The sequence below is a fragment of the Diorhabda carinulata genome, chromosome 7 (assembly GCF_026250575.1).
Source record: "Diorhabda carinulata isolate Delta chromosome 7, icDioCari1.1, whole genome shotgun sequence".
Taxonomy (NCBI): domain Eukaryota; kingdom Metazoa; phylum Arthropoda; class Insecta; order Coleoptera; family Chrysomelidae; genus Diorhabda; species Diorhabda carinulata.
The window spans coordinates 23,841,697-23,864,190 of NC_079466.1; the positions used below are offsets into that span (position 1 = coordinate 23,841,697).

Here is a 22,494-nt window from a genome sequence, read left to right on the forward strand (position 1 = left end):
TAACCGGAAATTATACCAAAATATATTAGGAATAGAAGAATAATTCGCTAATATACTATAGACAACAGATTATACAAACGTGTATTGTTGGTTGCGGCGATTTTTATTTTATTAATTTGACAGCAGTGCACTACGTATTGGACTTATAAACAATGATGTAAATAAAAATTAAATAGATAATTGACAAATGAGTAAATTGATTTTTAAGTTAAACTATTCCTTAGCCAATAAGATATTAATCAAAAATTCCTAATTATATTATAGTGAAAGCACGGATTTAAATACTTGTTGACGCTTTTACTACTAGATACACATTGTACTAAGGTTAAAAAATAAAATTTACGATTTTATACAGAAATGTCTATATGATTAGATACATTTTTTAAGATCAATAAAATGATTACGATCATTTTGGATCGTATATCTATCGAAAATATTCCATTTTATTATTATAACGTTTCGGAATTTTATGTATTGTAGTAAAAGCTACTTTGTATAACGGCTCACCAATTATTTTTAAATATCAATAAAAAAAACGCAATTGAGAGATCATAAAACGAATTTTTTTGTGTAATGTGTGAACGTGCCACCATATTTAATCACTTAAAACGATTCTGACGTCTCCAGTGGCGTCCAATTGTTATAGTCTTGGTGAAACAGTAGTTAGTTAGGTTAGGTTGGTACTTCATAAAAGGTCATGTGGATTTGACAATGACAATTGACAAGATAGCGAACTAGTATTTTGATTTTAGTGTTTGATTTTTTATACATACGACTCGAACCGTATTTAAAGTAGTTTTTCTTTTGATGTATTTCGAATTTCCAATTACTTTGTATTTTGTTTCAGTTATAAACAATATAATAGAAGAAGCTACGTATTCCGGCATCATAGACCCGAGTCCGGAATGGCATACTCTTAATCATAGAGGTCCTCGCGCACGACTTACATACAGGGTGCGTGTCAAATGTGATAACCATTATTATAACTCAACGTGTACAAAATTTTGTCGACCAAGAAACGATTCTTTCGGTCATTTTGTCTGTGATCAAAACGGCGAAAAGCAGTGCATCGATGGATGGAAAGGAACCACTTGCGAAAAAGGTAAAATTTAATCAAATTTTTTTCAATATCTTATCAATTTTCGTAACGATTTTGAAGACGTTTTGCTAAATGTGGCAACAAGGGTGTTTCGAAACAGATTGAATTTTATAAATTGTTGTTCATATTAATATGATATTAGGCGTGTTATTGCATCCATTTTATTTCTTTTTTCAGCTGCCTGCAAACCAGGTTGTCATCCAGTACATGGAAAATGTGAACATCCCGGTGATTGCATGTAAGTTTTGTTAATTTCCATCGCTAGAAATTCCTAGATATTTTTATTGTATATCAAATCCTGCTAAATATTGCTTTAAAGCGACAAAAACTTGCTAAATATCGCTAAAAGTTGCTGCTTATCACTAAATATTGCTAGATATCGACGAAAACTTGCTAGATATCGATAAAAACTTGCTAGATATCGTTAAAAGTTATTGCCTATCACTAAATCTTGCTGGATCTGTACAAATATTGCTTTAAAGCGACAAAAACTTGCTAAATATCGCTAAAAGTTGCTGCTTATCACTAAATATTGCTAGATATCGACGAAAACTTGCTAGATATCGATAAAAACTTGCTAGATATCGTTAAAAGTTATTGCCTATCACTAAATCTTGCTGGATCTGTACAAATATTGCTTTAAAGCGACAAAAACTTGCTAAATATCGCTAAAAGTTGCTGCTTATCACTAAATATTGCTAGATATCGACGAAAACTTGCTAGATATCGTTAAAAGTTTTTGCCTATCACTAAATCCTGCTGGATCTGAACAAATATTGCTTTAAAGCGACAAAAACTTGCTAAATATCGCTAAAAGTTGCTTCTTTTCACTAAATATTGCTAGATATCGACGAAAACTTGCTAGATATCGTTAAAAGTTTTTGCCTATCACTAAATCCTGCTGGATCTGAACAAATATTGCTTTAAAGCGACAAAAACTTGCTAAATATCGCTAAAAGTTGCTTCTTTTCACTAAATATTGCTAGATATCGACGAAAACTTGCTAGATATCGTTAAAAGTTTTTGCCTATCACTAAATCCTGCTGGATCTGAACAAATATTGCTATAAAGCGACAAAAACTTGCTAAATATCGCTAAAAGTTGCTGCTTATCACTAAATATTGCTAGATATCGACGAAAACTTGCTAGATATCGATAAAAACTTGCTAGATATCGTTAAAAGTTATTGCCTATCACTAAATCTTGCTGGATCTGTACAAATATTGCTTTAAAGCGACAAAAACTTGCTAAATATCGCTAAAAGTTGCTGCTTATCACTAAATATTGCTAGATATCGACGAAAACTTGCTAGATATCGATAAAAACTTGCTAGATATCGTTAAAAGTTATTGCCTATCACTAAATCTTGCTGGATCTGTACAAATATTGCTTTAAAGCGACAAAAACTTGCTAAATATCGCTAAAAGTTGCTGCTTATCACTAAATATTGCTAGATATCGACGAAAACTTGCTAGATATCGTTAAAAGTTTTTGCCTATCACTAAATCCTGCTGGATCTGAACAAATATTGCTTTAAAGCGACAAAAACTTGCTAAATATCGCTAAAAGTTGCTTCTTTTCACTAAATATTGCTAGATATCGACGAAAACTTGCTAGATATCGATAAAAACTTGCTAGATATCGTTAAAAGTTATTGCCTATCACTAAATCTTGCTGGATCTGTACAAATATTGCTTTAAAGCGACAAAAACTTGCTAAATATCGCTAAAAGTTGCTTCTTTTCACTAAATATTGCTAGATATCGACGAAAACTTGCTAGATATCGTTAAAAGTTTTTGCCTATCACTAAATCTTGCTGGATCTGTACAAATATTGCTTTAAAGCGACAAAAACTTGCTAAATATCGCTAAAAGTTGCTTCTTTTCACTAAATATTGCTAGATATCGACGAAAACTTGCTAGATATCGTTAAAAGTTTTTGCCTATCACTAAATCCTGCTGGATCTGAACAAATATTGCTATAAAGCGACAAAAACTTGCTAAATATCGCTAAAAGTTGCTGCTTATCACTAAATATTGCTAGATATCGACGAAAACTTGCTAGATATCGATAAAAACTTGCTAGATATCGTTAAAAGTTATTGCCTATCACTAAATCTTGCTGGATCTGTACAAATATTGCTTTAAAGCGACAAAAACTTGCTAAATATCGCTAAAAGTTGCTGCTTATCACTAAATATTGCTAGATATCGACGAAAACTTGCTAGATATCGATAAAAACTTGCTAGATATCGTTAAAAGTTATTGCCTATCACTAAATCTTGCTGGATCTGTACAAATATTGCTTTAAAGCGACAAAAACTTGCTAAATATCGCTAAAAGTTGCTGCTTATCACTAAATATTGCTAGATATCGACGAAAACTTGCTAGATATCGTTAAAAGTTTTTGCCTATCACTAAATCCTGCTGGATCTGAACAAATATTGCTTTAAAGCGACAAAAACTTGCTAAATATCGCTAAAAGTTGCTTCTTTTCACTAAATATTGCTAGATATCGACGAAAACTTGCTAGATATCGTTAAAAACTTGCTAGATATCGTTAAAAGTTATTACCTATCACTAAATCTTGCTGGATCTGTACAAATATTGCTTTAAAGCGACAAAAACTTGCTAAATATCGCTAAAAGTTGCTGCTTATCACTAAATATTGCTAGATATCGACGAAAACTTGCTAGATATCGATAAAAACTTGCTAGATATCGTTAAAAGTTATTGCCTATCACTAAATCTTGCTGGATCTGTACAAATATTGCTTTAAAGCGACAAAAACTTGCTAAATATCGCTAAAAGTTGCTTCTTTTCACTAAATATTGCTAGATATCGACGAAAACTTGCTAGATATCGTTAAAAGTTTTTGCCTATCACTAAATCCTGCTGGATCTGAACAAATATTGCTATAAAGCGACAAAAACTTGCTAAATATCGCTAAAAGTTGCTTCTTTTCACTAAATATTGCTAGATATCGACGAAAACTTGCTAGATATCGTTAAAAACTTGCTAGATATCGTTAAAAGTTATTGCCTATCACTAAATCTTGCTGGATCTGTACAAATATTGCTTTAAAGCGACAAAAACTTGCTAAATATCGCTAAAAGTTGCTGCTTATCACTAAATATTGCTAGATATCGACGAAAACTTGCTAGATATCGATAAAAACTTGCTAGATATCGTTAAAAGTTATTGCCTATCACTAAATCTTGCTGGATCTGTACAAATATTGCTTTAAAGCGACAAAAACTTGCTAAATATCGCTAAAAGTTGCTTCTTTTCACTAAATATTGCTAGATATCGACGAAAACTTGCTAGATATCGTTAAAAGTTATTGCCTATTACTAAATCTTTCTGGATCTGTTCAAATATTGCTTTAAAGCGACAAAAACTTGCTAAATATCGCTAAAAGTTGCTGCTTATCACTAAATATTGCTAGATATCGACGAAAACTTGCTAGATATCGATAAAAACTTGCTAGATATCGTTAAAAGTTATTGCCTATCACTAAATCTTGCTGGATCTGTACAAATATTGCTTTAAAGCGACAAAAACTTGCTAAATATCGCTAAAAGTTGCTTCTTTTCACTAAATATTGCTAGATATCGACGAAAACTTGCTAGATATCGTTAAAAACTTGCTAGATATCGTTAAAAGTTATTGCCTATCACTAAATCTTGCTGGATCTGTACAAATATTGCTTTAAAGCGACAAAAACTTGCTAAATATCGCTAAAAGTTGCTGCTTATCACTAAATATTGCTAGATATCGACGAAAACTTGCTAGATATCGATAAAAACTTGCTAGATATCGTTAAAAGTTATTGCCTATCACTAAATCTTGCTGGATCTGTACAAATATTGCTTTAAAGCGACAAAAACTTGCTAAATATCGCTAAAAGTTGCTTCTTTTCACTAAATATTGCTAGATATCGACGAAAACTTGCTAGATATCGTTAAAAGTTATTGCCTATTACTAAATCTTTCTGGATCTGTTCAAATATTGCTTTAAAGCGACAAAAACTTGCTAAATATCGCTAAAAGTTGCTGCTTATCACTAAATATTGCTAGATATCGACGAAAACTTGCTAGATATCGATAAAAACTTGCTAGATATCGTTAAAAGTTATTGCCTATCACTAAATCTTGCTGGATCTGTACAAATATTGCTTTAAAGCGACAAAAACTTGCTAAATATCGCTAAAAGTTGCTTCTTTTCACTAAATATTGCTAGATATCGACGAAAACTTGCTAGATATCGTTAAAAGTTTTTGCCTATCACTAAATCCTGCTGGATCTGAACAAATATTGCTTTAAAGCGACAAAAACTTGCTAAATATCGCTAAAAGTTGCTTCTTATCACTAAATATTGCTAGATATCGACGAAAACTTGTTAGATATCGATAAAAACTTGCTAGATATCGTGAATCACTAAATCTTGTTGGATCTGTTCAAATATTTCTTTAAAGCGACAAAAACTTGCTAAATATCGCTAAAAGTTGCTGCTTATCACTAAATATTGCTAGATATCGACGAAAACTTGCTAGATATCGTTAAAAGTTATTGCCTATTACTAAATCTTTCTGGATCTGTTCAAATATTGCTTTAAAGCGACAAAAACTTGCTAAATATCGCTAAAAGTTGCTTCTTATCACTAAATATTGCTAGATATCGACGAAAACTTGCTAGATATCGACAAAAACTTGCTAGATATCGTTAAAAGTTGCTTCTTATCACTAAATATTGCTAGATATCGACGAAAACTTGCTAGATATCGTTAAAATTTATTGCCTATCACTAAATCTTGCTAGATATGGTCAGATATTGCTACAATATCCCTAAATCTTGCTAGGTATTGCTAAATGTTTCTAATAATTGTTTTATATTGAAAAAAATTATTATATAGCTAAGTATATGGCTAATTATCTTTCTATATGGCTAAATATCATAAGATGTTTGTTGGAATTGATGAAAAATGCTAAGCGGCGCTCAAATTGATAAAAATTGTGTTAAATATCGCTAGCCATTGCTATATGTACGTAATTATTGCTAATTATCGCTAAATATTGCTAAAATGAGGGAATATAGCTGATAATTGTTAGGTTTAGTATCAGAAATTGTTAAAGATCATTGTATATTGCTAAATATCACTATAAATTATTAGAATTGCTACTAAAGTGGATAAATAAATCTAGATAGTATTCGATATTCGAAAAATAGCTAAATATCTCAATAAAAGGCCAAATATATCGCTTGAAATTACTGAAAATGACTAAGAATTGCTAAGTATCGCTATAAGTAACTATATGTAACTAAATATCGCTAATTATTGCTAGATATTGCTAAAATGAGCCGTATATTACCGAATGTTGTTGAATATTTTCAATTACTCCTCGTATACAATTTCTAATTAATATTCTATTTAACGAAACGTTCAATGAGCTTCGTCAGATCACACCCTCAAATAAAAAAAAAATAAGAAAGTCTCGTAGATAATTTAATCGTCTAAATTATATATTTTCAAATTAATTTTTATGTAATCTCAAATATTCATAGTCAAATCTTAATTAAGAGAAGGAAATAAAGAATAAACAGCCGCGATACATTATAATTTCGACAAGAACTATTATAACAAGCTTATAATTTGGTCTGTATATATATATATATATTTATTAATATTAATTGGTACCGTTGAATAGATTAAGAATGTATAACACCTGAAAACGCCCATCGCTTTCTTTAATTATTATCAAGTTTCAGAACGCACCTATACTGAATGTCCGTATCGCATACAATCGTTTTTCCTTCCGAAATATTTAAAAAATAATTAGGGTTCAATATCTCTTTGACAACAATGTAAATAAAACCGACAATATATTAAAATCTGGACTAAGTTTAATAAAATAATTCGACGTATTTTTTGAACACGCCTCGTAGACTTTTTTTATACCTAAAACTATTATTCTCAATCTCGTTATTATATTGTTGAAGCAGCTTTGGCAACACTGTCGAATGATTACTTTAAACAGGACCGCAATCAGGGTTTAGTGTTTAAAATTTGACATTGTAATTTGGAATTTCGATCGTCAGTTTTCTGTTGGCTAAAAATTGAATATTTGATGCTTTCTAGCTGTTGATTTAGTACAGGAAGTACTTAAATTAATTGTTAAAACCATTTTTTTTTCGTCAAAAAATTGTAAAAAGACGATGTGTGAAAAAATTTATGTTCAAAAAACGGAATAATTTGCCTGGTTCCGAATCACATTACAAACATGTTAGTTTAGCATTTTCGATATCGTAGAATCCATTTACCGATATTCCAGACAAAATCAAAATAATTTTTGTTTTTGGTTTCATTTATTGATTTCAACTCTCACTTTAATCAAACTCAGGAACGCACTTTCTAATTAGATTTGTATTGGTAAAACCGGAAGTAACATTTCGATCTCGATAAGTGGAGTATTTGACTTAGAAAATGCTGAACTAACGTGTTTTTTATTATGATTTCAAACCGGATAGATGCAGTTTAATTTTGGGTCGCTTTCGCCAATGAAACTAACATAGGTAACATTCCGAACCATCCAGGAACCTCCTTCAAAAGCCTCGTCTTCTTTTATACAACTCTGCACGAATCTTTCTCCAAGTTTTCTGTGGGGATTCGTCCTCTTCTATCTGAGAACGGAGCCTCAATTATTTCTCAGTGCAACTGGCGTTTTTCCTGGAAATAGTAGAGACTGCTCGATGGACTGGGGTTAATTTGGGGCTAGTAGCTGGCCTTTTTACCTCAAGTTTGGCTATCTAAAGTTTCATTCTGATTGTCCAGCTACTCACATCCACTCTTCGATATTCTTTGAGCTCTTGTTGCACTTAAAATTCAGCGAGAGCCCGTTTTCTCAGTGGTAAATTAATTTGGTACATACATTTGATAGATTTTCTTTGATTATACGTCTCCAGGAGTTAGTTTCTCTAAACCTTTATAGATTGTACCAGCTACTGTCTTTTCTGTCTACCTCATTTTCTCTATTTTCCTGTAACCGATTCTATAAAAAGACTCCTACGAAATCTGTCTGCTATATAATTTCCTTTCATTATAGTGAAACCCATTTAAGTTTAACTTAATTATTTTTGCTCAACTTATCCCAAACTTGCTTGGATTTCAGTTTATTGAGACTGTATTCAGTATCTTCCTAGACACTTTCCTAAATCTTCCTAAATACTTTCCCGGACAATTTCTAATATTCCAAACCTTCCAAGACAGTTTCCAGAAACTTTTTATTATTCAAAATCTTCTTAGACACTTTCCTCGACACTTTCTAATATTCAGAATCTTCCTAGACGTTTTTTATTATTCGGAATCTTCTCAGACACGTTTCAATATTCAATATCTTCCTATACACTTTCCTAAATCCTTTCCCGGACAATTTCTAATATTCTAAACCTTCCAAAATAGTGTCCAGAAACTTTTTATTATTCAAAATCTTTTTAGACACTTTCCTCGACACTTTCTAATATTCAGAATCTTCCTAGACGTTGTTTATTATTCGGAATCTTCTCAGATACGTTTCAATATTCAATATCTTCCTATACACTTTCCTAAATCCTTTCCCGGACAATTTCTAATATTCTAAACCTTCCAAAATAGTGTCCAGAAACTTTTTATTATTCAAAATCTTTTTAGACACTTTCCTCGACACTTTCTAATATTCAGAATCTTCCTAGACGTTGTTTATTATTCGGAATCTTCTCAGATACGTTTCAATATTCAATATCTTCCTATACACTTTCCTAAATCCTTTCCCGGACAATTTCTAATATTCTAAACCTTCCAAAATAGTTTCCAGAAACTTTTTATTATTCAAAATCTTCTTAGACACTTTCCTCGACACTTTCTAATATTCAGAATCTTCCTAGACGTTTTTTATTATTCGGAATCTTCTCAGACACGTTTCAATATTCAATATCTTCCTATACACTTTCCTAAATCCTTTCCCGGACAATTTCTAATATTCTAAACCTTCCAAAATAGTGTCCAGAAACTTTTTATTATTCAAAATCTTTTTAGACACTTTCCTCGACACTTTCTAATATTCAGAATCTTCCTAGACGTTGTTTATTATTCGGAATCTTCTCAGATACGTTTCAATATTCAATATCTTCCTAGACACTTTCCTAAATCTTCCTAAATACTTTCCCGGACAATTTATAATATTCCAAACCTTCCAAGACAGTTTCCAGAAACTTTTCATTATTCAAAATCTTCTTAGACACTTTCCTCGACACTTTCTAATATTCATAATCTTCCTAGACGTTGTTTATTATTCGGAATCTTCTCAGATACGTTTCAATATTCAATATCTTCCTAGACACTTTCCTAAATCTTCCTAAATACTTTCCCGGACAATTTCTTACATTCCAAACCTTCCAAGACAGTTTCCAGAAACTTTTCATTATTCAAAATCTTCTTAGACACTTTCCTCGACACTTTCTAATATTCATAATCTTCCTAGACGTTGTTTATTATTCGGAATCTTCTCAGATACGTTTCAATATTCAATATCTTCCTAGACACTTTCCTAAATCTTCCTAAATACTTTCCCGGACAATTTCTTACATTCCAAACCTTCCAAGACAGTTTCCAGAAACTTTTCATTATTCAAAATCTTCTTAGACACTTTCCTCGACACTTTCTAATATTCATAATCTTCCTAGACGTTGTTTATTATTCGGAATCTTCTCAGATACGTTTCAATATTCAATATCTTCCTAGACACTTTCCTAAATCTTCCTAAATACTTTCCCGGACAATTTCTTACATTCCAAACCTTCCAAGACAGTTTCCAGAAACTTTTCATTATTCAAAATCTTCTTAGACACTTTCCTCGACACTTTCTAATATTCATAATCTTCCTAGACGTTGTTTATTATTCGGAATCTTCTCAGATACGTTTCAATATTCAATATCTTCCTAGACACTTTCCTAAATCTTCCTAAATACTTTCCCGGACAATTTCTTACATTCCAAACCTTCCAAGACAGTTTCCAGAAACTTTTCATTATTCAAAATCTTCTTAGACACTTTCCTCGACACTTTCTAATATTCATAATCTTCCTAGACGTTGTTTATTATTCGGAATCTTCTCAGACACGTTTCAATATTCAATAACTTCCTAGACACTTTCCTAAATCTTCCTAAATACTTTCCCGGACAATTTCTAATATTCTAAACCTTCCAAAATAGTTTCTAGAAACTTTTTATTATTCGAAATCTTCTTAGACACTTTCCTCGACACTTTCTAATATTCATAATCTTCCTAGACCTTTTTTATTATTCGGAATCTTCTCAGATACGTTTCAATATTCAATATCTTCCTAGACGTTGTTTATTATTCGGAATCTTCTCAGATACGTTTCAATATTCAATATCTTCCTAGACGTAAGTTCGAAACCCATTTAAGTTTAACTTTCTTGGATTTTTCTTATGACATTCGGGGCTCTAATTTCTTCTATTGTTGTGGATGTGATACGTGGATCTATAATTGATTCTCAGGTTTATCATCAGCTTCTTCGGAAGGTTTTTTATATCTGCGAACATGTTCGAATTGAAATTGAATCATTGTAGAAGACTTTTTCCTATTTCAAACCGTTTACCTATTACAGAATTACGTAACGATCTAATATTCAAGTTTATTGAGACTGTATTCGGTTTAGTTTCTTATTCCGACCATAATAATCACCTAGACGATGTTGGAGACAAAAAGAAAACAGTCGCGATTCCGAATGAGACGTACATAACAATAAATCTGATTTTGAGGAAGATTAAGGTACATTTCCGCAAAGATTAAGGCCATTTTCTCACGTAATTCAGTCCATATGAAAAATTTAGTGCTTCGGTAATTGACAAGTATCTTGTTTATGTCGAAAGCCATACATCGAAACAATTGATATAATTTAATTCTTGGTTAGTACCGGTCTAATGTAAGACATTAATCTTACGATTCTACCAAATACTGTAAAAGGATTTCGATATAAATTTATTATGTTGTTTCAATAAATAGACGTTGCTTTTGAAGAGTTCAATACCGCCTTTGGTAAAACGCATGGTAAGGAAGCTTTTTTAATGATAAAAAAGTAAAAACCGTTTGGGTTGTTTAATATTTTGGCTTTTCTTAATCTTCCTCTCGATTTTTAGTATAAAATATCTGTTTTATTAGTCTTTATTTCGTCATTTCTGATATAAATTCATCTAGAAAACATTTACATTGTTTTCAATAGCCAAGCGGCTTTGGAAGTTGATTGGACGTTCAAGCAAAGGCTGAAACTCTAAAAGCAGTAACCTTAGTATGTGTACAAGCAATGAGGAAGCAGAAAATCCTGGTAGTTTTTGAACAAAAGCTGTATTATGTCTTGAAATGTAACCTCGACATAGAACTTAGGAAAATAAATGTAGGGAAGACAAAGTTCGGATCGTCCACATGCAATTTTACATTCCAAACCTTCCAAGACAGTTTCCAGAAACTTTTTATCATTGAAAATCTTCTTAGACACTTTCCTCGACACTTTCTAATATTCAGAATCTTCCTAGACCTTGTTTATTATTCGGAATCTTGTCAGACACGTTTCAATATTCAATATCTTCCTAGACACTTTCCTAAATCTTCCTAAATACTTTCCAGGACAATTTCTTACATTCCAAACCTTCCAAGACAGTTTCCAGAAACTTTTTATTATTCGAAATCTTCTTAGACACTTTCCTCGACAGTTTCTAATATTCAGAATCTTCCTAGACATTGTTTATTATTCGGAATCTTCTCAGACACGTTTCAATATTCAATATCTTCCTAGACACTTTCCTAAATCTTCCTAAATACTTTCCAGGACAATTTCTTACATTCCAAACCTTCTAAGACAGTTTCCAGAAACTTTTTATTATTCGAAATCTTCTTAGACACTTTCCTCGACAATTTCTAATATTCAGAATCTTCCTAGACATTGTTTATTATTCGGAATCTTCTCAGACACGTTTCAATATTCAATATCTTCCTAGACACTTTCCTAAATCTTCCTAAATACTTTCCCGGACAATTTCTAATATTCCAAACCTTCCAAGACAGTTTCCAGAAACTTTTTATTATTCGAAATCTTCTTAGACACTTTCCTCGACAGTTTCTAATATTCAGAATCTTCCTAGACATTGTTTATTATTCGGAATCTTCTCAGACACGTTTCAATATTCAATATCTTCCTAGACACTTTCCTAAATCTTCCTAAATACTTTCCCGGACAATTTCTAATATTCCAAACCTTCCAAGACAGTTTCCAGAAACTTTTTATTATTCGAAATCTTCTTAGACACTTTCCTCGACAGTTTCTAATATTCAGAATCTTCCTAGACATTGTTTATTATTCGGAATCTTCTCAGACACGTTTCAATATTCAATATCTTCCTAGACACTTTCCTAAATCTTCCTAAATACTTTCCCGGACAATTTCTAATATTCCAAACCTTCCAAGACAGTTTCCAGAAACTTTTTATTATTCGAAATCTTCTTAGACACTTTCCTCGACAGTTTCTAATATTCAGAATCTTCCTAGACATTGTTTATTATTCGGAATCTTCTCAGACACGTTTCAATATTCAATATCTTCCTAGACACTTTCCTAAATCTTCCTAAATACTTTCCCGGACAATTTCTAATATTCCAAACCTTCCAAGACAGTTTCCAGAAACTTTTTATTATTCGAAATCTTCTTAGACACTTTCCTCGACAGTTTCTAATATTCATAATCTTCCTAGACGTTTTTTATTATTCTGAATCTTGTCAGACACGTTTCAATATTCAATATCTTCCTAGACACTTTCCTAAATCTTCCTAAATCCTTTCCTCGACAGTTTCTAATATTCCAAACCTTCCAAGACAGTTAATAAATGTAGGGAAGACAAAATTCGGATCCGTCCACATGCAATTGCACCGAACTGATCGAGATTCAAGCGAAAGATTAAATGCCGAAGAAAGCGATGATGGAGCAACCGCAGAATAGAAGACGAGGAAGATCCTCGAAGACCTGGAAGGTCAATTATAAATAATAACTTAGTAAATTTAGTAATCTCATGGTTGAACTGATTATGTAATTATTGTTTCAGATGTCGACCTGGTTGGAGAGGAGATTTTTGCGATCAATGCGAACCTTACCCGGGTTGTAAACACGGTTACTGCAACGGGTCATCGTGGCAGTGCATCTGCGATACCAATTGGGGCGGAATTCTGTGCGATCAAGGTAGGAAAACTATTCGTAGTGAACACACTGTTTAAGCTACACCGACACTCGCGATTACACTGCCGAACGCGCCTTTCGATAACCAAGTTAACGTCTTCGAAGACGATTCGGAATTTTGACGTTTCAGACAGTTTCGGAACGTGTTTCCTAACCTTAGATTCATATTAACGAATTAAAAACGATTTCCGAGAATAAATGTTGATTGAATAGATGAAAAAAAACAAAATAATATCGGTCAATAAGGGCTAAAATAACCCATAATTTTTTTATCTAAGCCGAACAAGTGCATGAGAGTGATCCAGATGTATCATGGCCATTATACAACTGTTGCGAAACATAAAAAAAATACTTCCGCGTCCAAAGGGACCCATTGACTATTCATCAAAATATAAAAAAGAAAAAAACGATAGTTCGCCCCAAGGACGAGGGTTAATTTTTCGTGAGGCGCTTTTATGTAAACCGAAGTTGTCACGGATTGGTGAACAACGACAATTGTACACTTGATCGGAATATCGGCAACCCTCTCAAGAGGGTCGAGTAATGGGTGCGTGTGTAAAGTGATTAACCCTTTGACACGTTTTTTAAGGAACATGTGTGTTGAGAAGGGGCGCATTGTGTTGTAATTATGTATCTATTCGATAATATGAAAGTTAAATGGAAGCACGGTACAATTAGAAGGGTTTTTCGAACGTATTTAGTTGATTAGATATTGGAAAAAGACATTTTTTATTATTCAGAATCTTCCTCGACACTTTTCGAAATCTTTCTGAATACTTTTTGATATTAAGAATCTTCCAAAACATTTTCCTAGACACCTTTCATTATTCGGAAATTTCAAGCGACTTTTCTAGACCATTTTAATATTTTGAATCTTCCTAAACACTGCTCTAAAAATTACTAAATACTTTCCTAAACACCTTCTATTATTCAGAACTTTTGAAGCCACTTTCCTAGACCATTTTAATATTAAGAAACTTCCAAGATGCTTTCCCAGACATTTTATATTATTGAGAACCTTCCTAGACACGTTTCAATATTCACTATCTTCCTAGACACTTTCCTAAAACTTCCTATATACTTTCCTAGGAAATTTCTAATATTCCAAACCTTCCAAGACAGTTTCCAGAAACTTTTTATTATTCGAAATTTTCTTAGACACTTTCCTCGACACTTTCTAATATTCAGAATCTTCCTAGACCTTTTTTATTATTCGGAATCTTCTCAGACACGTTTCAATATTCAATATCTTCCTAGACACTTTCCTAAAACTTCCTAAATACTTTCCTAGGAAATTTCTAATATTCCAAAACTTCCAAAATAGTTTCCAGAAACTTTTTATTATTCGAAATCTTCTTAGACACTTTCCTCGACACTTTCTAATATTCAGAATCTTCCTAGACCTTTTTTATTATTCGGAATCTTCTCAGACACGTTTCAATATTCAATATCTTCCTAGACACTTTCCTAAAACTTCCTATATACTTTCCTAGGAAATTTCTAATATTCCAAACCTTCCAAGACAGTTTCCAGAAACTTTTTATTATTCGAAATTTTCTTAGACGCTTTCCTCGACACTTTCTAATATTCAGAATCTTCCTAGACCTTTTTTATTATTCGGAATCTTCTCAGATACGTTTCAATATTCAATATCTTCCTAGACACTTTCCTAAAACTTCCTAAATACTTTCCTAGGAAATTTCTAATATTCCAAAACTTCCAAAATAGTTTCCAGAAACTTTTTATTATTCGAAATCTTCTTAGACACTTTCCTCGACACTTTCTAATATTCATAATCTTCCTAGACCTTTTTTATTATTCGGAATCTTCTCAGACACGTTTCAATATTCAATATCTTCCTAGACACTTTCCTAAAACTTCCTAAATACTTTCCTAGGAAATTTCTAATATTCCAAAACTTCCAAAATAGTTTCCAGAAACTTTTTATTATTCGAAATCTTCTTAGACACTTTCCTCGACACTTTCTAATATTCATAATCTTCCAAGACGTTGTTTATTATTCGGAATCTTCTCGGACACGTTTCAATATTCAATATCTTCCTAGACACTTTCCTAAAACTTCCTAAATACTTTCCTAGGAAATTTCTAATATTCCAAACCTTCCAAGACAGTTTCCAGAAACTTTTTATTATTCGAAATCTTCTTAGACACTTTCCTCGACACTTTCTAATATTCAGAATCTTCCTAGACGTTGTTTATTATTCGGAATCTTCTCGGACACGTTTCAATATTCAGTATCTTCCTAGACATTTTTCAGAATCTTCCAAGTCATTTTTTAAATATCCAAAATCTTCTTAGCGAACGCTTATTTCTTTTTTGCTTCCATACGAAAAAAATAGTCTCGTGATTAGTATTTTTTTGTCGAATTCATAATACGAGACGTCTATAAAACAGAATACAAGCTAAAACTACTTAGGTGCTGCAAGTGCGTATAAAAGACGGCTTTAAACCAATTTAATCTGCTTATAAAAATGTAAAACTGTACAATGACGATGATGTATTCACAGTAATACATAGATATGACGATCATTTTATTTTTAAAGGATCATAAAACGTTTTTTTTTTCTACCAGGACCACAGAACTTCATATTCTCCTTGACCTTCATTATTATTTAGATTTCCTATATAATATACGCCATCTTTGGTGTCCTGTCAATGTCAACTTCTGTCAGTAGTCAATTTCTATCAGTAAAATCATATTCTGATCAGTATTCTCAATCACATGACAAAATAAGACTAATAATGAAGTTGTTTATATATTTATGCTGTCAAAAATTGTTGTCAAAGTGAGAATTTTATAAGAATTTTTATTATATATATATATATATATATATATATATATATATATATATATATATATATATATATATATATATATATACATCTTTATTGTGCATGGAACTATTTGTTTTCTTTTTGTTTCGTGCTGTTTGATTTTAATTCGACGTCAAGAATCGATGATTCCAACATATTCCGTTGCTTTTCTTCTTCTTTTTAAATATATTGACTGAGCAATCTGACGAATTATCAAAATTAACTGACGCCCATTTAAAAATGGCCGCCGCGGGGTAAACAAATGCTTTTGACGTAAGTTTCTGTGTGATCTGTGAAGTTTTTTGTTGGATTTCGACATCATTATTACCAGTTTTATAGCGAAATGGCTTTTTGAAGAGTTGCTAATAAAATAAATGAGAAGTTTATGAGGAAATGTGTCGTTTTCTTTCGATTATACAGTGTTGCTAAATCTACAAAGCCCGGACTCTAGAACTGTTTCTGTTTCTTCTACAAAATCGTTTGATTCAAAGCCTGTATTTGTTATTTTATAGTTTGAGATCGTCAAGTTCCTACTGAAATTTTCGACGAGAAATTTCCAATTTATCGACGTCTATGTGGTGTTGCATCTTTACTCGGTAGACCGTTTTGAAACACCGTGGGATCCGGTCACAGGTGTTTCTTCACTTTTTCTTTCTCTTTTCTTCGCCGAGATCATATATACAAGTAATTCGCAAAGTGCTTTCGGCCTTTTCGGATGATAAACCGTAATTTTAATATTTCTTCTTCCCGGTCATTGTCGGTCACATTAGATCACTTTAAAATGTACAAAACGTTGCCATGACCACGCCAGGTGACCTCGCATTTGAATATACTTCATACAGGTAGTCGTTCCGTAGATAAAACGATAATCCCGCCACATCCGACCGACCGATACCGATCGGGATAATTCCGATTCGAATTTCCTTACAAGGAAAACCTGGAAGGACGGAATTAATAAAGCTACTACACGAGGTGTTACCATAAACGAAAGAACGAAAGATATAGAGAGGTTTTTGGAAAAAAGTTACGTAGAAAACGTCCTAAACCCAAAAGACATAAACAATATTTGTGTCAAGGCTTATTCCTTTATTATTTTCAAACTGCTACTGATTTAAATTACTAGAATCTTCTCCAAGTTGAAATTATATTGTCCGACACTAGTTTCGATAACCAAATTACCTTCTTCAGGGACTGAATTTCAGTAGAATATTCTCGTTATAAGTTTCCGTTTGAAAATGACTCTACATCCGGCTTTTTTACCTGGTTTATAACCATTTGACTTTTTACTTTGTTTCTAATTAGAAAAAATTGCCTCGAATGTTTTTATAAACGAAAAAATAAAATAAAATCGATTTTAGACAACTAGTCGGATGAAAAAGATATTTTCAACAATAATTATTGAATGGCGACGAAGATATACAAGAAGATCGAGGAGATGGGGATGGAAATGATGGAGGAGAACCTCCCAACAGAAGATTTATAAATTTAACAACGATAAAAGTTTAGCAGAATAATAGAATACGAGGGAGAAAAGTTGTGGAAGAAAATAGAAGCTTGTAGGTTGGTCCAACGACAACAGGGGTGAATTCCACCCTTATTTGGGGGCGGAAATTTGAAATTTTAAAATAAATCGATAGAGAATTGAATTTTATGAAGAAAATGTGGAATGAAGTTTTTTATTTAACTCAATAATTTTTTAGTTATTCGCGATTGGAAATTAATAAAAAAAAACACGTTTTTCAACATTTTTTCACAAAAAACTCGAAAATTACGCATTTTCTGGAAAAAATTATTCTTATCAAAATTGAAGCTTATAAAAAAATAAAGAAATTGGTCAGTTTAAATTAAAATTTTTTAATAATATTCAGCAACTTATCAGTCACCGAAAGTCAATTTTTTCTTTTTCGTAAATTTATGCAGAGATTTGAGCGCAAATTACGGAAAAACTATCAATTTTTCGTAAAAAATTGTTATGAACATTTTTAAAGTACTTTTTTAAACCTTTAAAATGAGCTTTTAAAAAATCGTCTATCACGAAAATTAAGCGAGTTATGACGAAAATAAGTCAAGTAACTAGAATTTGAAAAAAAAAAAAATTGTCGGTAAATTTGATAACATGTACGGCAAAATTAAAATTAATCGTTGCCCTTGTAAAATTATCTTTGTTTAAGCCCTAACAACACGTTCCAAAAGTTTGAATGGTTTGGAACACGTATATTTTGAAAAAAGTTGTTTAATGTGAAATTCTATTTTTTGGATTTAAGAAAAACGTTGTTTTTTCAAAATATCTCAAAAACTATTGGATCAATGAAAAAATTTGTTAATAACTAAAATTTAGCTTTTATTTTTCTGAACATTTTGCTTTTTTTTAAATTCGCGTAGCTTGAAAATTAAACAAGATATAAGCGTTTAAAGATTTCAATTCTAAGGAATAGTCTTTTTTACTCTTTAACATCAAAATTCTCCAAAAAAAAGGACCTAAAAGGGTTGTAACTCTCATGGTTTTGTAGCTTATGAAATTCCCTACAAAATGGTGTATGGATGAAAGCAAAAAGCTTAAAGGGAAGCCGAGTTATTATTAAAAAACCGAAAACATTTTTCTAGAGATAATTCTGAAAAATTACGAATTGTTTAAATTTTGATCTTTTTGGAGTATTTATTCTTTTATACACGTATAAATACATGCAAAAAACACGTTTTTCAATAAGAAAAAACTCGAAAATTACGCATTTTTTGGAAAAAACTATCATTTTCAAAATTGAACTTACAAAAAAATAAAGAAATTAGTCAGTTTGAATTAAATTTTTTGGATAATATTTAGTAATTTCCAATTTTTTCCATTCTTAGGGGTGGTTTTTGGTTTTTGGTGGTTGCATTATCAAAAATATTGACTTGAAGAAACAAAATTCTCCGATTACGATCCAAAATAAAAAAAATTTCATGGTTTTTACCACATTTTTTAAACAATATTTGTATCAGGGGTTGTTTTTAAGGGTAGGTGACCTGTAAAATATCAAAGTCACGATACAAAACAATTAAAATTTAATACATTTGAACAGAACTATAACCCATTATCGCTTTAATTAATTAGTTTTCAATTTATCGGAGTAAGGGGTGATTTTCAACCCTTAAAAATAAAAAGCCCACTTCGCGACCAAGTCAGGTTTGAAGATGAGGGTAAGATGAACTTAATTCCAAATTTTCAAGAAGATCGATGAAGGTCTTTGAATTTGCGAGGTTTCGGTCGATTTTAAGCTCGAATGACTGTACTATAAGATGTTGAATTTATAATAAAGGGGTGGAAATTAAGGGGTTACCGCCTTATTAGACACAGTATATGAAGTAAACGTCAAAATAAAACGAAATAGGTAAGGAAAATATGAAGAAACGCAGTTGGAGAAAACCAAAAAGATTTTAGAGCAGAGCGAAAATCTTTACACTTAAACCCCCCGTTTCAAATATTGATAATCCGTACAATATGCAACTTTTTTTCACGTGTTTATTCAATCAATTCATATGACGTAATCCAATTTCGATAAATCAGCTTACAGCTTTTATCGTCCACCCTCTAACCCTCTAAAATAGACCTATTTTTTTATATTATTTAGGGGAGAAGCTATTATGAGTGTCATACAATGACAACTCTGTTTTATTTATACTTCAATTTTATCTGTGAATCGTTCACGTCGTTTTGCTGTGTTGTCAGATCTTTGAAAAAGTCGAAGAATGTAGTAAATGTGTTAGTAAAGTTATTTAATGTGTTAATTGACGTCAGTTGAAGTATATACGAAGGGAGGACACAAAAATAACGTAATTTCCTATATTATGCATGAAATTTTATCGATAAAACACGTTTTTCTTGAAATAAAATTACTCCGGGGACGCCAATCGCGGAAAACGAATCGCAGTTCAAACGAAAAGGTTTTAACTATTTTTAACTATAAAAGAGAAGAAAATATAGTCCGGGTATTAATTTCAGATTTGAATTATTGCGGTACGCACGAGCCTTGTTTGAATGGGGGCACTTGCGAAAATACGGCTCCCGATAATTACCTATGTAGATGCCCCGAAGGGTTTTCAGGTGCTAATTGTGAAATAGTCGACAACCCCTGCGCGCCGGCTCCCTGTCTTCACGGCGGTACCTGCATAGAAGCCGGAGGCTCTTTTAGTTGCGAATGCGGAAATGGATGGACTGGACCGACTTGTAATATCGGTAAGTTCGAATATTTTGATTATTTCGGCTTATATAAGATTTTTGACGTAGTTTATACAATTTTTCTCTAAAAAATTAATCATTTTCCCGTTATTTTTCTATCTTTCGACTTCAGTCTTAACGATTTTTATTGTGGAATGCAAAATTTTTAAAGAATTATTGAAAATGGGTTCGTTCAGAACAATCTCGATCATTCTCGGTTATAACTGTTGCTAGCAAGATGGCGAATTCGCTGAACTGATTGCGAAATGTCAAAATTTCTAACCTTAAAAGTAATAGTTTGACATCTCGCGAGGAGATGGCGCCAGATACCTCAATAGTACATCTAATCAATATAAGTATGTAGGTAATTGATAATTGAAGTAATAAAACACCCTGTATTCGCTTAAAGATCCGTCAAAATCAATTCTAATCTATATATTTTGGGAATTATTAGGAAAAAATGACATGAATCGATATTAATTGACGTCATATTGATGTCATAAAACATGGATCAACATCAAATGACAGTAGACGTCAATTAGCTCAAATAGACGTCAATTTATGTCATTTGAGGTTATTTTTCAATTCGTGAAGCAAATATTATGAGAATTATCAAGGAATAATGTTAAAAAATTATCAAAGAAATCGAAATATTAATAAATTTATATTTATTTTTCATGAAAAACCGTTTTAGAACAATCTCGATCATTCTCGGTTATAACTGTTGCTAGCAAGATGGCGAATTCGCTGAACTGATTGCGAAATGTCAAAATTTCTAACCTTAAAAGTAATAGTTTGACATCTGGCGATGAGATGGCGCCAGATACTTCAATAGTACATTTAATCAATATAAGTATGTAGGTAATTGATAATTGAAGTAATAAAACACCCTGTATTCGCTTAAAGATCCGTCAAAATCAATTCTAATCTATATATTTTGGGAATTATTAGGAAAAAATGACATGAATCGATATTAATTGACGTCATATTGATGTCATAAAACATGGATCAACATCAAATGACAGTAGACGTCAATTAGCTCAAATGGACGTCAATTCATGACATTTGAGGTTATTTTTCATTTCGTAAACTAATTATTATGAGAATTATCAAGGAATAATGGGAAAAAATTATCAAAGAAATCGAAATATTAATAAATTTATATTTATTTTTCATGAAAAACCTTTTTAGAACAATCTCGATCATTCTCGGTTATAACTGTTGCTAGCAAGATGGCGAATTCGCTGAACTGATTGCGAAATGTCAAAATTTCTAACCTTAAAATTAATAGTTTGACATCTCGCGAGGAAATGGCGCCAGATACCTCAATAGTAATAAAACACCCTGTATTCGCTTAAAGATCCGTCAAAATCAATTCTAATCTATATGTTTTGGGAATTATTAGGAAAAAATGACATGAATCGACATTAATTGACGTTATATTGATGTCATAAAACATCGATCAACATCAAATGACAGTAGACGTCAATTAGCTCAAATGGACGTCAATTTATGTCGTTTGAGGTTATTTTTCATTTCGTAAACTAATTATTATGAGAATTATCAAGGAATAATGGGAAAAAATTATGAAAGAAATCGAAATATTGATAAATTTATATTTATTTTTCATAAAAAACCGTTTTAGAACAATCTCGATCATTCTCGGTTATAACTGTTGCTAGCAAGATGGCGAATTCGCTGAACTGATTGCGAAATGTCAAAATTTCTAACCTTAAAAGTAATAGTTTGACATCTGGCGATGAGATGGCGCCAGATACTTCAATAGTACATTTAATCAATATAAGTATGTAGGTAATTGATAATTGAAGTAATAAAACACCCTGTATTCGCTTAAAGATCCGTCAAAATCAATTCTAATCTATATATTTTGGGAATTATTAGGAAAAAATGACATGAATCGACATTAATTGACGTTATATTGATGTCATAAAACATCGATCAACATCAAATGACAGTAGACGTCAATTAGCTCAAATGGACGTCAATTTATGTCGTTTGAGGTTATTTTTCATTTCGTAAACTAATTATTATGAGAATTATCAAGGAATAATGGGAAAAAATTAT

General features: G+C 31.6%; 1 protein-coding gene across 1 annotated transcript in view; it reads left to right on the forward strand.

Moving 5' to 3' along the window:
* LOC130896403 (protein jagged-1b) overlaps positions 1-22,494 on the forward strand; it is a 203,357-nt gene that overhangs the window by 150,890 nt on the left and 29,973 nt on the right. Inside the window, exons 4-7 of the mRNA XM_057804457.1 lie at positions 848-1,102; positions 1,277-1,337; positions 13,249-13,382; positions 20,194-20,427. Of these exons, the coding sequence (XP_057660440.1) occupies positions 848-1,102; positions 1,277-1,337; positions 13,249-13,382; positions 20,194-20,427 (684 nt within the window). The remainder of the gene's footprint in view (positions 1-847; positions 1,103-1,276; positions 1,338-13,248; positions 13,383-20,193; positions 20,428-22,494) is intronic.